Source organism: Caloenas nicobarica, chromosome 17 (genome assembly GCF_036013445.1).
Source record: "Caloenas nicobarica isolate bCalNic1 chromosome 17, bCalNic1.hap1, whole genome shotgun sequence".
NCBI lineage: Eukaryota > Metazoa > Chordata > Aves > Columbiformes > Columbidae > Caloenas > Caloenas nicobarica.
Genome location: NC_088261.1, coordinates 1,969,386 through 1,983,733, shown reverse-complemented (window position 1 = coordinate 1,983,733; position 14,348 = coordinate 1,969,386). Strand labels below are relative to the sequence as shown.

Genomic DNA, 14,348 nt, shown 5'->3' with positions numbered 1-14,348 from the left:
ACTGTTACTTTTGTCTTTTGCCAAGCTTCTGATAGTTACATGAAAAGTATGAGGATTTGACGTAATTTCTGTCTTATTTCCCCCCAAAAAGTAAAATAAACTAGTGCTTCATGTTTGACTTTTTTCTGAAAGCTTTTTTTTTTCCCCCTCTCTTGTATAGATGGTGATGGAATTTCCTGATAACGTGCTAAACCTTGATGGACATCAGAATAACAGTGCACAGCTAAAACAGTTCGTTCAGGTAAATACATACTTTGTTTTTTTAAGGCAGCCGCTTATCAGATCTTGCTTTCCTTAGACTCGTGCTTTTGCTTCTCAGGGAGGTTCTCACTCCTGGAATGACTTAAGACACATCAGCATGTATATGCAATTATGTCTTGGTACCAAAGTACAACAAGCACATTGGATTTCTGTACTTCACAGCGTTTATATACTGTTATCTTTTCAGGAGGCAATTGCCACATATCTAGTTAGAATTGAAAACTTGTAAAAACCATATGCCTTCTGGTCACCGCCAGTTTTATACTAAATGGAAACTAGAGTTTCTAAATGCATTTTGATTTTTTTTCTAAACAGTTCTGAACTGCTTGTTCAAGTGGAAGTGTGCATTGCTTAAGATCAAGTTCTTATGATTAGTACCAGACCAAGATAGAATTAATGTGCCAGTTTATCGATTATACACAGTTGAATAGTGAGAGACGGTTTTATGGTGCCCCGAAGTTTTAATTATAGAAACTTACCTGCTAACACTTCGGTAAATAGCTGTAGCACCTGTAGTAGCTAAAAAATTGTGCCATTTGATGTCCGAAGGAGCGGGTCAGGTTGCTGATACGCAGCTTGTACCTCTTCATTTGTGGTTTGCCAGCAGCAGTTCAGACATATGCTGCATATAAAGTGTAGCTGTGTTATGAAAATAGCTCATTCCTACTGTTGCCCTGACTAGTACTATTAATTACAGGAAAGAGGATTATTGCAGAGTGATATCACTTGTCAGATTATTTAACGTGCCTGCCTTGAAGAGCACAAACATTAAATGTTGCCTGATAATAGCTTTACTTTTCATAACATGTATTACATAAAATGAGCTGAAAGTATTTTCTCTTTTCAATTGATGTATTTACACGTTCCAAGGGGCTGATTCATTTCGCTATGATGTGTGATCTTCTCTTTCTCTCCCCAGAAGTTGTGACAGGTCATTTCTACAGTAGGTGTGTTTAAGTGGTGTGATGCGACAATAATATAGAAAATACCATCGTGGCAAAATATTCCCTGTATATTCTGTATAGATACAACTGTGCTTACAAAGCTCTACTTTGTATAACTGGGGAAAAATGACAACGAGTACACTGGCAGGACTCTGCTGTTACAGATTATGTTGGAAAGTGCCAGTGGTTCTGATAATCCAAGTGTAGATGTGTTGACTGGTGTGCGAGGAAGGGGCTCTCACTCTGCATAGCTGTGCTACCGGCAGTTCAGTGCTGGTGAAGTCCAAGTTAGTGATTTAACAGTTAGAAGAAGAAATAGAAGGGCATGTGCTTTTTGTGTGCCTGGATGTGTTTGACAGAGGAACCAGGAGAAGCTCCTAAAATTGTTTATTGACGTAAGAAATATTAGAAGGTGTTCTCTTTAATGTTCTATTATTAGCACACATTGAATGTTTGCTACTGAAGTAAAGTGTTTCACCCTGAATAGCAATGCGTGCTTTTTTTTTTTTTTTTTTTTTTAATTTCAGGTGTCAGAATTGTGATGTGAAATAGCATTTAGCCTTCCAGGAAAAATACTGCTAAATTGTCTTGGTCTGAACAGAACGAGTTTGTTGTAAATGAGATTTCCATATATGCCATTGAGTGTCCAGGAATTTTCATTTCTATGTGCCAAAGATAAAATAAGTGTGAGTAGAAGATGAAAACTTGCAGAGCTGTATGTGAGACCCTTTACTAAAACATCTGTGCTGAGGTGGAGAGAAAAAAGAGTTTCCTGCCAAGGACAGGGAGCTGTGCCATTTAGTAGGAGGCAGCATTTGCTGGTTTGAGTGGCAGGAGGAGGGAACACAGGGAGAAAAATATTAGCTTCCTTCCAGAGGGTAAACTGTAGGACTCGAAGCAGAATTGCGATTATGATATTAGCAAGTGTGGTTTTGTTTGTGTTTTTATTTATTTTTTAATTATTTAATTTCTTGTTCTTTTTTAGAGACATAGCATGCTTAAACAGCAGGATCTAAATATCGCCATGATGGTGACATCGCGTGAAGTTTTGAGTGCACTTTCTCAGCTGGTCCCGTGTGTTGGCTGTCGCCGTAGCGTGGAACGGCTGTTTTCTCAGCTTGTCGAGTCTGGAAATCCAGCGCTTGAGCCCCTGACAGTAGGGCCAAAGGGGGTTCTTTCTGTGACTCGAAGCTGTATGACTGATGCAAAGAAGCTTTACACACTGTTTTATGTACATGGGTAAGTGTCTTAGAACTGCTCAGGTTATTCTTACTGGGGGAAAAGGCAAGCCAGCTTCTGCGCACCTGACTTTGCAGCTTTTTCGGTGATACTCAGTTGTCGGAAGTTTGAATCTTACAGCGCATACTTGTCTTTTACAGCCACCTTAAACTAGTTATTGCCTAAACTGAGAAAAAACAAACCGGAAAGACCTAATCTTTCATATCATCAGTTGCAATGCCATGACTGCAATTGAAATATACCATTATTAAATTGTTTAGTCATTAATCTGAAATGAGCACTGTGGGTTTTTCATGATCTCTGGAAGAAGAGTGTTTCTTCACCCCACTGCTTTGCATGTAAAAAATAAAATCATAAAAATATTAATTAACACCTTGCCCCCCAAAAAACTTTCTACTCTTGAGTAGAAAGGTAACACTGAGAAAGCGAAACTTTCTGGGTTTGGCAGCACAATAAATATTCTCGGCCTCAGTGCCATTTGTTTCCCAGCTGTCAGCGGCCCAAACAGCGGCTGCTCCCCGCTGTGTGCCTTGGCCTTCCGGCTGGCTTCAGCTTATTATTGCTCCTGTTAGCCAGGCCAGTGAGAAGTAGGAAAGGTTAGTGCAGGGCTGCGGATATTGAGATTTGGAGGATGAGGTAGAGTAACTCAATACAGGGGTGTTAGTGGTTCCACACGCCTTTGAAATGGGTGTCGTTGCGTGAGGTCTGGGACTTAGGAAGTTATGCAATAGCTTTTCAGACGTGGGTTATGGTCTTGCTTGCTAGAATTTGTCTGGAAAATCTATACTCTGTTTTCCTTGTGTAGTGCAGGATTGTGTGTCATAAGAAGTGAAAATTGAGGACAGGAAGAAAGTTTTAGATTTCATGTTCACCAGCATGCTTGTTTCTGATACATGAGCTGAATCAATCCCTGTAAAATTTCTCTGGATAACCATGTTTTCTACTAAGTTACATTTTTTTCCATAGGTCCAAACTGAATGATATGATTGATGCAATTCCTAAAAGTAAGAAGAACAAGAGATGTCAGTTACACTCCCTGGACACACACAAACCAAAACCTTTGGGGTAAGTTTGTGCTTAGCATGCATGATTCAGTCTAAAAATGCTACATCAAATCAGCTGTTGCCCAAAACTTGCTTGTTAGTTCTAGCTGTTCCATTTTTTGGTTGGTTGTTTTTTTGTATGAAAATATCCACGTTTAATTTCAAAACCAGTTGCCAAAATGCAGCTTGACCATTACAGACCAGTGCTCTCTGACATGCTTGTCACATCTTGTCTGACATAACTTGGCATATATTCTGCTCAGGGCACGGATGGCTCCTGCATTGTGATAAAAACAATGCTCTGCAAAGACAAACTGGGTTTTGTGCTTTACACGAAAATGATTGATCAGCAGTTTTTCTCACATTGAGGTGAAAGGGTACATGCTGAACAAATATACATCATTTTGCTTGGGATTCTTAGAAATGCCCTGTGTGACTGTTAATAAAGGGCTTTATTGTCACTGAGCTGCAAGGTTAAACCTAAAACTCTGCAAAATGTATTTTCTCAAAACGTGACAGCGTGTTTTGAATACCAGTGAAAAAGATGCACCTACGCCTCTGTCTTGAAATGGTTTATTCCAACTGGTTAACCAGAAAAGCACTCTCTGTAAATCTCTTGAAGATTTGGGGTTTTTTTCTTATTTGTGGGGTGTTTTTAATATATTTTCTTTTTTAAAATGATGACCAATAAATTAGACTACTATGCTTAGTTGACCTTTTTTAGTCAGTTGTATTCTGCTTCTTGTTAAGCATACAACCTGGGAAAGCTTGGCCATGGTTTCCAGTTACAGGATATGTATTTTTCTACGCAGAGTTGAGTCTCTTTGGGTTTAGCTAAATCCCCTGAGATGTGGAATTTGACACTTGATTTTTACTTGCGCTGCTTGAGGACAGTGGTAACTAATCATTATCTCCTATTATATTTTGGTTACAGACAGACCTTTCATGTAATTAGTTGAAAGCTTATCCTACACAAGCAAAAGATCATAGGGGTATATTTTTTTTTAAATAAATTCAGAGCATTATGAAAATGTGGGGGTTTTTTTCACTTTTTTTTAGCAAGATTAATCTTTTCTGTGTAAGAACATGTATGATGGAACCTGCACTTCCCATTTTGGCAAGGCAGAACAATTCTGAAACCAAATTAATAGAGAGGAAAATGCTGCCTTTTTTCCCTCAGTTCAGGCTGGAATAAATTCCCTCGGTATTTTGAGTGCTGGAAGGTTATGGGTTATAGGGAATATGTGGAAAAGCAGTATTTAAATATATTGTGAGTAAAGCTTTCAGCTTTATCTGGTAATATGGTGTGTGGACAGTGTTGTTTGCTAAAGAAACATGACTTGCACTCTGCTTGCTCAGTTGATACCTGTTTGTTGTGCTACAGAAGTGATCAGCATGTATCGGTACTGATATTTCTCCAAATAAATCTGCTGCCTTAAGTGGAAGCAAATACGCTCACAAACTAGATGTGGAGGCATCAAATAGAGTTGTCTTATAGAACAAATGTTCTTTATCAACTTAGAGCTTCTGCTTGACTTCATTACAAAGAAGTTCTCCGGATGAGTTGCATCTGTTAGGCATTTTATACACGCAAAAAAGGGCTTTGATTTGTAGTGGTGTGTTTAATTATCCAAGTTGCGTAACTAGGTAAACCACTTGAGAGATATATGGCATGTGCAGTTTCACTCTGCCTGCTTTATGGCTACTCGGTGCCATTCGGGGCTAAGGAGCATTTTAACCTCTCATAAATAAGCCATATGATCTGGCAAACCAGATAATAGTGTACATAAATAGTCTTGAGGAGCCAATTATTAAATAGGAGTGCCTCTTCCCCTGTTCTCCTGCGCTGTTGTATCCACACACAAGCTTAAACAGAAATGACTGTTCTGATAAAATGTCAAGTGCAGACAAGCCTGTAAGTAAACATGACTTGCTATTTAAAGTTTGTTCTGTCCTCTATAAGCGTAGTTTTAACATATCCAAATGTGTGTTTTAAAGTTGTTTGGGTTTGGTTTTTTTTTTTCAAAAACAAATTTTGGAAATGGAATGTAGGGTGGTTTATGGTTTCTTATGGTGGTAGATGTGTGGAAGTTTGGGGTTTTTTGTTTTGCTTTTTTCCTTGGTTTGTTTTGGTTTTTTTAGTAAGTTGTCATATGAAATTTAATCTGCCAGAAGTATTAAAACTTGCATATGCTTATATTTAAGGTAATATGCTGAAAAATTACTACTGGCTTTCAGTTGTAACTTTAAAAAGTTGTTATGAATCTGGGTTTATAAACATGGGCAGAAAAATTTGTATGTCATGTCTGAGCCTAACTTTAGTGGAAGTTAAGACTTAGCCTATAAAGCATTGAAAGTAAATTAAGGAACACAGTAGCATTTACATAGCATTTGTTTAGGAAAAATAACTACTTCATAATAGATATGATATAGGTTTAAAAAAAATGTTTTTTAATACTATGTGACAGTGAAGGGAGCAGTAACACACTCAGTACAGAGAAAATAAGTGCAGATAAGAAAAATAGTGAAGACAGCAGGAAGGAGGAGAGCAAGTGTAGCATCACTTTCCACTGTGGACCTTTCCAGGGAGCAGTCAGGTAAACTAACGGTGCTTTATTTTGCTTCTTTTCTAAACCACTAGCAGGATAATGTACAGTCTTTGTTCCTTCTGATATTTTTTTTCAGGGGTTGTTGGATGGATGTGTGGGAGCTCATGTCCCAGGAGTGCAGGGATGAAGTAGTTTTAATTGACTCTAGTTGTCTTCTAGAAACGTTAGAAACCTATCTACGAAAACACAGGTATGTTAAAAGAACAAAGACGCCCTCATTTTGAGGAACACACGCTGCATTGTTTTGTGAATCAAAGTGTATGTAGAGTTCACACAACGATTAAAAGTGTAGAGGGTTCTTCTCAAACTTTAAATCTGAGCTTCATGGTGATGGAACCTTGCCAGATTGCACTGCGGCAGGTGATGAGACTAAGATGGTGAAATAATCTCTGTTTTCCATGTTGTTCCGGGTTATTGTCGGGGAAATGCAGGGACCTCCGATGAAGTCATAACTACTTGTCGTAATTTTTTTGACTTGGGATTAAATTAAGATCGACAACTTGATGTATTAAAGCTCTGCATATTCATTCATTCTCTGACAAACAGCCTACTCTGTTTGGGACTATGTCGTCTTTTAGGCTTGTGGGGAGTATGTGCAATTTCAAAATAAAGTGAACTAAATGAATAGAAGCAGATTTGGGGCTTGATGTTCCTTGTAAATCACTGTTTTAAAACAGTTGTTTATGACTTAGTAGTGCTAGTGCTATTAGGTCTCTCTTGCAGGGAAAAAACAGGCCACTAAATTATTGTTGCATGTGTACAGTAGCTACCAAGCTGATTAAAAAGTTTTAATTTCCAGTAGTCTCAAGGTTCTGATATAAACTGTGGGAGCACAGATGGGTGTGGGGGTGGCGGTGGTGTGGAAATAACACTTGGGAAACAAAATAACTTTAATCTCCTGTGACATTAAACATGGTGATGGCAGCAGTCCTGGTGCTAACCTGCTATAATATTACTGTTTTCTTTCCTTTCACCACAGAAACTAGCCAGTTATCATAGTTGTATCAAACATCAAAATATGTTTGACTTAGTCTTGTCAAGTGACTCGACAAACTAGGAAAGGGAAAAACACCATCCAGAGATGGCCTGAAGAGCCAGCTTTTCAAGCTGAAATGTGAGCAGCTTGTCTGACTTGCATTTTTAAAATAATACAGCAAGAGGTTTTGTAGCTTCTTGAAGATTACTTCCCCTTATAAAATAGAATGAGCTTAATTTGGTTGTATTGTAATTATAACAGACTTCATAACTGTTCTCGTATTAGTGATCTGAGCTATCAGAGGTTTAAATTGAATACATTGTGTTATAAATAAACCTTGTTTGGCTATCTGTGCAGTAATCTAATAATTCAAAATATGTTTAAAGGTGCTTGTACTGGAAACAACACTCCGATACAGCAGGCAACAAAGGAAGCTTGTTTTTTCTTATTGCTTATACTTGCTTGAGTGTATTTTAAATAATTGCTGTAACGTAACTTGGAGTGTGTTACTTGAGAAGAATTTTGCCCAGCTTGCACTAATGATTCACTTTGTTCACTATTAGATTTCTGATTTTTTGAACAAATATGGAATTGCATATCCATATAGGAATTTCTCCATATTAACAACTAGCCTGATTTGTGCCCTGGAGCATGAAGCATCTAGACTTGTAATATATGATAGGTAGTATAGTACATATAGTAAACTTATGTGGCTTGCAGCCAAAGTCTTACTATTTTACCATTTGAAGTAACATAAACCCTATGTGACCTAGTTTAAATATAGCACGCACTATTAAATAGCTCTGTATATTGCAACTTAGTCTAAGCGGGTCGACATTTCTGCTTGACTAAGAATTCAGTTCCGTTGTGTTCTGTTTTAACACAGGTTTTGCACTGACTGCAAAAATAAAGTCCTTCGGGCATACAATATTCTCATTGGTGAGCTGGACTGCAGCAAAGAAAAGGGCTACTGCGCTGCGCTTTATGAGGGTTTGCGCTGCTGTCCCCATGAACGGCACATACACGTATGCTGTGAAACAGATTTCATCGCACACCTCTTGGGTCGGGCTGAACCAGAGTTCGCAGGAGGGTATGAGTATGTAATTTGCTAGAGTGGGCTATCTAGCGCTTTGCTTCTTTATTTTATTATGGAATGTGTTTTGCAAAAGTGACTTTTGGCTCCTTGCTGCATAAGAAACTTCTGAATGTAAATATTTGTATTGAAGCAGACTTTCAAGATAGTGCTTTGAAGTAGCGAAGATTTTATATGTGCTCTTGATTTTTCAAGTGCATTTAGCTCTGAAGGCAAGACTGAAAGAAATTGCCAAATGTCTTCTAGTTCATTTGTTCCCTCCCTAGGGCTGCCTGCTTTTCCATTGAGGTGTTCAAAATATGTGAAATAGAAAGAGCCTTGGTTGACAGTTCTACCAAATGACAAGTGTTCAATTTATTTTTGTCACCATTTGTATGTTATAGTAATTTCTGAACCTATTTTAGCATCTTGAAATCTTCCAATGAAAAATACATTTCTGCGTCCAATATCTTTACAACTGTTTGATTAGGAAGGTAATTCCTTTTATAAAGATTTTACCTTAATAGATGATAGATACAGATTAATACTGAAATCTTTTTACTTTGTATGGTAAGTAACGTATAAACTTCTATGTGTGTTTGTTCAGTTTCAGTTAACTGATGTGCAAACGTCTTAGGAAGCTGAAATATTTGCTATATAAACTAAATACAAACTCCAGGAAACAAAAGAATGGCTGCATCTCTTTGGCATTAAAACTCTGCTGGTCCCTCCTGGCAACACTTTGAGAAGTTGCAGGTTGGAAGGCACAGCGCAGCTGAACGAGCCGTGCACGGACTAACAAGTCGGGAGTGTAGTGGTGGTTTTGACCTGGTCCTTTCTATTTTGCATCCGCATGCAGCGCAGCAGAACTTGATTTAAAAAGCTGTTTGTGCAAACTTAGCTTCAGTTGTACGTACAGAAAATACGTCATTGAAGTGTATTGATCTCTTGGTAGACTTCCAGCTGCTTTAACCATACTGTACTTTGGTTTGACTCTTCCTTTAGACGAAGAGAAAGGCATGCTAAGACAATAGACATAGCCCAAGAAGAAGTTTTGACCTGCCTGGGTATTCATCTTTATGAAAGATTACACCGAATCTGGCAAAAACTGCGAGCTGAGGAACAAACGTGGCAGATGCTTTTTTACCTAGGTGTTGATGCTTTACGCAAAAGCTTCGAGGTAAAAATCAAATTTTATCTAACTTGTTTGAATTGCTATAGTGACTCTGTGTGTTTTCACTAAAATTATCTTTCTGCTTACTATTAATGTTGGGCTGGAAGGAGCTTCAAGGGTGTTGCATTCAATGCCATGTTCCCTGCAGGCAGCAGTTGTGCAATACTAGTGCACAGCACAACTGAGTCGCGTTCCGACGGGAAGTCTCCCAAGACGTAAAAGGTTGAGGCTTGCTTTTAATTTCCAAGCTGCATATTACAGTACGGGGGATCTTCTGTGTTTTTAATTCACAGAGAAGGTATTTCTACCTGATAGCATTTAAAGTAGCTCTGGCTACAACAGTTTTTATTTGACTTGTTAGTAAAAATGGAGGATGCACTTTTGAATTACAAACACAACTGCTTATTCTTGCATACAAGTGTACTCTAATCCTGTGGGAACTTGCACTTCAGAGAGAACTTTAACGTATGCCAGTAGTATACTTTCCCTTCGGCATGACACAGATCCTTTTGCTTTTGTTTATCATCTATTTGTAATGACTGTTCTCTCTAAAAAGTTTTAAAACATCAGAGGAGGAAGAACAAAATCAATTTGGGAAAGATCACAGTGGAACTCTAATGCAGTTAGTCATTTTTGTTTTGGTTTTTTTTTAAAGACTTACAATGCTAATGGAAGTGGCATTGGGCTGTGTGCGCTCTGGCATTTTTGTCAAGTTTTGTCTTGGTATCTAGTAAAATATGGCATTGAAAATGCATTTACATTGTTAAACTCCGGTAATTATACTGGTATGCAAGGTTGGCTATGAATTCGAAATACAGAACTGTTATTTCTTTTTATGGAGTCCTTTTCTAAGGTGAGCGGGAACCGCGATGTCTCATTTTGGCTTCAGGAGTTCCCAGAATGATGTGAAACCTGCCCCTCTCCCCCCTCACTGAACATGTTTTTACCTCTGCAGGAGCCCTGATCCAGAATAATTTACTAGTTTAACTATATTCATGTCACTTCCTATGTAGACGTGCCATTGTGATATTTCTTCTAAATTTAGTGTTAAGGAACATGTTTAGATACTTGCTATATTTTGAGATATGCCTACACTTCAGAAACTGGGTTGCCTAGAAGATCGGTTAGATTTTTCACTGGTTACCCTGGACAAAAAAACTGCAGGAATTCTGTAGCAGTACTTCTAATGTGCTGTTGTGTTAAATAACCAGTGTCTACCATGTAAACACAGGTCCAAAAGTGCATTCAAGTCTGCAGCTTTTCACTGAAAATTGCAAATCTGGGCCATAAGTTAAATGCAGTGCTCCCTGTGTACATACTTCTTCTCCAGCAATGTAAATTTAGTGACGACATCTGGATGGGCATTTTTTTTCTATAGCCAATAGTTGTGTTGCTGTGACTTTATAATAAAAAGTCTTTACCAGCTATTTTCCTCCTCCTTTTTTATAAAAGTAAAAGTTGAATTGTGTTAACATCTATAAATAGATCTAACCTCTTGTAAACAGATGGCTGTGGAAAAAGTACAGGGTATTAGTCGATTGGAACAGCTCTGTGAAGAATTTTCAGAAGAAGAAAGAGTGCGGGAGCTTAAACAAGAGAAGAAGCGCCAGAAACGAAAGAACAGACGGAAAAATAAATGTGTGTGTGAGATCCCTGCTCCTCTGCAGGCAACAGAAGAGAAGGAACTGAGTCAAGCCAAGGTGAACACTGAGAGCTGTGGCTTTCTGCTGGGCTTAAAGAATGGGATTTCTGATCTGGTGGTTCATGCATCAGCTCACTGTTCCGTGTTAGAATTCTTGAGAAGTTCTAACTGTTTCAGTTTTGGGAACTAGTTTTTGATCACTAGTGGAATTGAATGCTTTTTCAGATTAGTAGAGTCTTTTTGTAAAGTAGTTGTCTGGAACTCCTTAGCTTTTGGGGTTTGGTTTTGGTGAGTTGTGTTTTGTTGTGGGTTGTTTTGGTTTGGTGGTTTTTGTTGTTGGTTTTTTTTGGGGGGGGCTTTTTTTGGTTTTGATTTTTTTAATCCTAAATCTAGGGGGTCAGGTTATGCTAGAATATTTTTCAACTATCGGTTCATAAAGATCACTTAGAATACGGGAATTCAAATGCTAGTTGCAGACAATTACCGTTCAATTTTTAGGAAGGGGAAAGCTCTAATTGACTAAGTAAGTGCAATTACTATTCTTTTGTTGGGACTTACTGGACTAACTGTAGGTCACAGTATTATGGGGAAAGTAGGTGTGTGTTTTTGTTGTCTTGTACTTCTGAAGAATTGTAAGCAATGCTGTGGCTGTTATCAGCTGGCGTCAGCTGTTTTTTCCTGTGGAAAGAGAATCCTTAATAAAGACGCTGGCTGAGCTGCTTTCAGTACTTGCAAATTTTTGTTTGTTTGTTTGTTTTAAGGAAAATTCAAACTTCATGGAAAGTAGTTGCAAAGCCTGTGGTAGCACCGAAGAAGCAAACAATTGTGTAGAAGTAATTGTTACTAATGACAGCACTTCTTGCACTTGTCCTACTAGTGGTACCCTATTAGGTTCACCTAAAATCAAGAAAGGTAAGTTAAATGACATTATTCTTAATTTCTAAAAACATGCAGCATTTGCAGGATAAACATTGCTCAGCCGTTTGTAAAAATAACTTTTTTTTTAGAATTCTTCCTTGTTAGAGGCATAACTGAAGAATATGCAACAGCTACTATAACTTACTGTAACTTTTTCCCTTTGTCTCAGGTTTATCTCCGCATTGTAACGGCAGCGATTGCGGCTACTCGTCCAGCATGGAGGGCAGCGAAACGGGGTCTCGAGAGGGATCAGATGTGGCCTGCACTGAAGGCATTTGCAACCATGATGAAAACGGTAGGTTTGGTCGCAATGTCATGTTGGTTTACTGTCCACAAAACTCAAGTATGTGAGAAGAAAATTACCTGTGTTTTGCAGCAGATGATTCGTGCGTCCATCGCTGCGACGACAAAGAGGAGGATGGAGATAGCTGTGTGGAGTGTTGGGCGAACTCGGAAGAGAATAACACAAAAGGCAAAAACAAAAAGAAGAAAAAGAAAAGTAAAACTTTGAAGTGTGAGAACGAACACGTAAGGAACATAGCTATTCCAGCGTATTGAAATGCAGACGTTTTAAAGTAGTTATAAAACTATTTTAAAGTTTCAGTTGTGACTAATGCTGTAACTGGGATAATAAGGATCTTCTGTTGCCTCTCCATCCAAGTTTTGAAATCAAGGTCCTTCTTTAAATTGGTTGTGGCAGGAGGAGTCTCTTCTCTCCTGTGTTCCTCAGCATGTGCAATTTTGCGCACTCTCAATGAATTAACATACTATCTCCCCTCCTCCCCAGGCACACACACACACATAAATATATATCTTTGTTGTCTTTGTGAAATTTTCCTCTTTCCCCCTGCATCCATGTAAAACTTGAATGTTTCATGTTTAACACTGCTGGTTGTTCATTACAGGCTGTTTTCCATTTTAGATTCAGAAACTTGGAAGCTGTATGGCAGATTCAGGTAGCAGAGAGACCTCAGGAAATATCATGCACACAGAGTTTCATCGCGACAAGACCAAAGACACACATGCTGAAAGCTGCTGTAGCTCAGAGAAAAGTGGGCAGCAGTTGCCTTGGTTTGAGCATATGAAAAATGTGTCACAGTTTGCAGAACCGACAGAAATGTCTCTTGTTCCTGATACTGGAAAAGGTGCCAAGAGCTTAGTGGAACTCCTTGTAAGTAACCACTTAATTAGGGTTTTAGGTTGTAGCATGCTGCTTTAAATCCTCGGGATTGAGGATGGCGTTTGGAACTCAAATCCCAGTGGAGAGCAGTTACAAGAGAATGTAACTGAACCCAAGATCCGTAGCTGATTCCCTCAGTGTTTAGTTTGTTTGCTTTTGCGTGTTCTCTGCAAAGTGTGTAACTCAGACACTTTGCAGAGGAGGAGAAATTGCCTGTCACTGGAATGCAAGTGAGAGAACTTGTATTATAAGTATTCATTATCAAGGATCGTATTATTCCGTAAAATGAAGCGTGCATTATTGTTGCCTTCGTGCCTCAAATATTACTTCCCACTACAGGCTCCTTCAACAATTTTGTTCTCTCCCTTCCCCTTGCTTTACTTTTTTTTTTTCCTTTTAAAATCGTTGATAACAGGCTTCCACTGAAAGAGGATGGGGTTTAAGATTGCAAACCTTATTCAATTAGATTTTTGTGACTGTATGCGCTGCCTCTTACCCAAAAAAATAGCAGAGCTTTGTGTGTGATTGGAGTGACTGGATTAGCCAGCGGAGCCTCGTGCTGTTGTGACACGAAGGCCACATCGTTCTTCAGAGCAGCTGTGACAATGGGTACGATTTGGGACACGTTCTGCCTGGAAAGGGCAACGCCTGAGTTCTTACGTGCCTGTTTTCATTTGTAGGATGAGTCTGAATGCACTTCTGATGAGGAAATCTTTATCTCACAAGATGAAATCCAGTCCTTCATGGCAAACAACAAGTCTTTTTACAGCAATAGAGAACAATACCGACAGCATCTGAAGGAGAAATTTAATAAATACTGCCGCTTAAATGATCACAAGAGGCCAATTTGTAATGGTTGGTTGACAACGGCTGGAGCGAACTAAATACAATAAAATAGCTCTGTCTTTCACTGAAATTCTCAAGATGACTACTGCGCCTTCTCTTTCAAAAACTTAATTTAGTGACTTATGGCAAAATTTTATCTTAAATTAATGTGATTCTTTTTTTTTTTTCTTATTTTTTTGGGGAGGCTGGTGGAGGTGATTTCATTAATTTTGTTCGTTCTTCAGGCTTGTATCTTTAGTTGAGTAGCTGTGCAAGCCTCTCATAATTTAAGCCATCTCTTTTCATTACATGTTTCTCTTACTGTGAGACTTACAAAAAAGCAAACTAGTGGCAAAGTAATGTTGTACCTATAATTCTGTACAGAATGACAATGAGCTGAATATAAGATTTTACAAAGTAGACATCCATTCGCAAAATGTTTTGGATGTAATATGTTAAAGCGCA

The 14,348-nt window shown here is 38.5% G+C and overlaps 1 protein-coding gene across 4 annotated transcripts in view; it reads left to right on the top strand.

Annotated features, from left to right (window-relative positions):
* The window catches only part of GGNBP2 (gametogenetin binding protein 2), a 19,158-nt gene extending 4,810 nt beyond the window's left edge, over positions 1–14,348 (top strand). For 2 of the 4 annotated variants that reach the window (XM_065647395.1, XM_065647393.1), the window contains exons 3-14: positions 161–241; positions 2,191–2,444; positions 3,411–3,509; positions 6,173–6,286; positions 7,959–8,168; positions 9,150–9,324; positions 10,824–11,018; positions 11,722–11,872; positions 12,048–12,173; positions 12,255–12,406; positions 12,801–13,049; positions 13,739–14,348. In XM_065647395.1, coding sequence (XP_065503467.1) covers positions 161–241; positions 2,191–2,444; positions 3,411–3,509; positions 6,173–6,286; positions 7,959–8,168; positions 9,150–9,324; positions 10,824–11,018; positions 11,722–11,872; positions 12,048–12,173; positions 12,255–12,406; positions 12,801–13,049; positions 13,739–13,942 — 2,010 coding nt within the window. In that variant the 3' untranslated portion in view covers positions 13,943–14,348. The remainder of the gene's footprint in view (positions 1–160; positions 242–2,190; positions 2,445–3,410; positions 3,510–6,172; positions 6,287–7,958; positions 8,169–9,149; positions 9,325–10,823; positions 11,019–11,721; positions 11,873–12,047; positions 12,174–12,254; positions 12,407–12,800; positions 13,050–13,738) is intronic. The other 2 variants (XM_065647397.1, XM_065647396.1) reach the window with 2 other exon arrangements.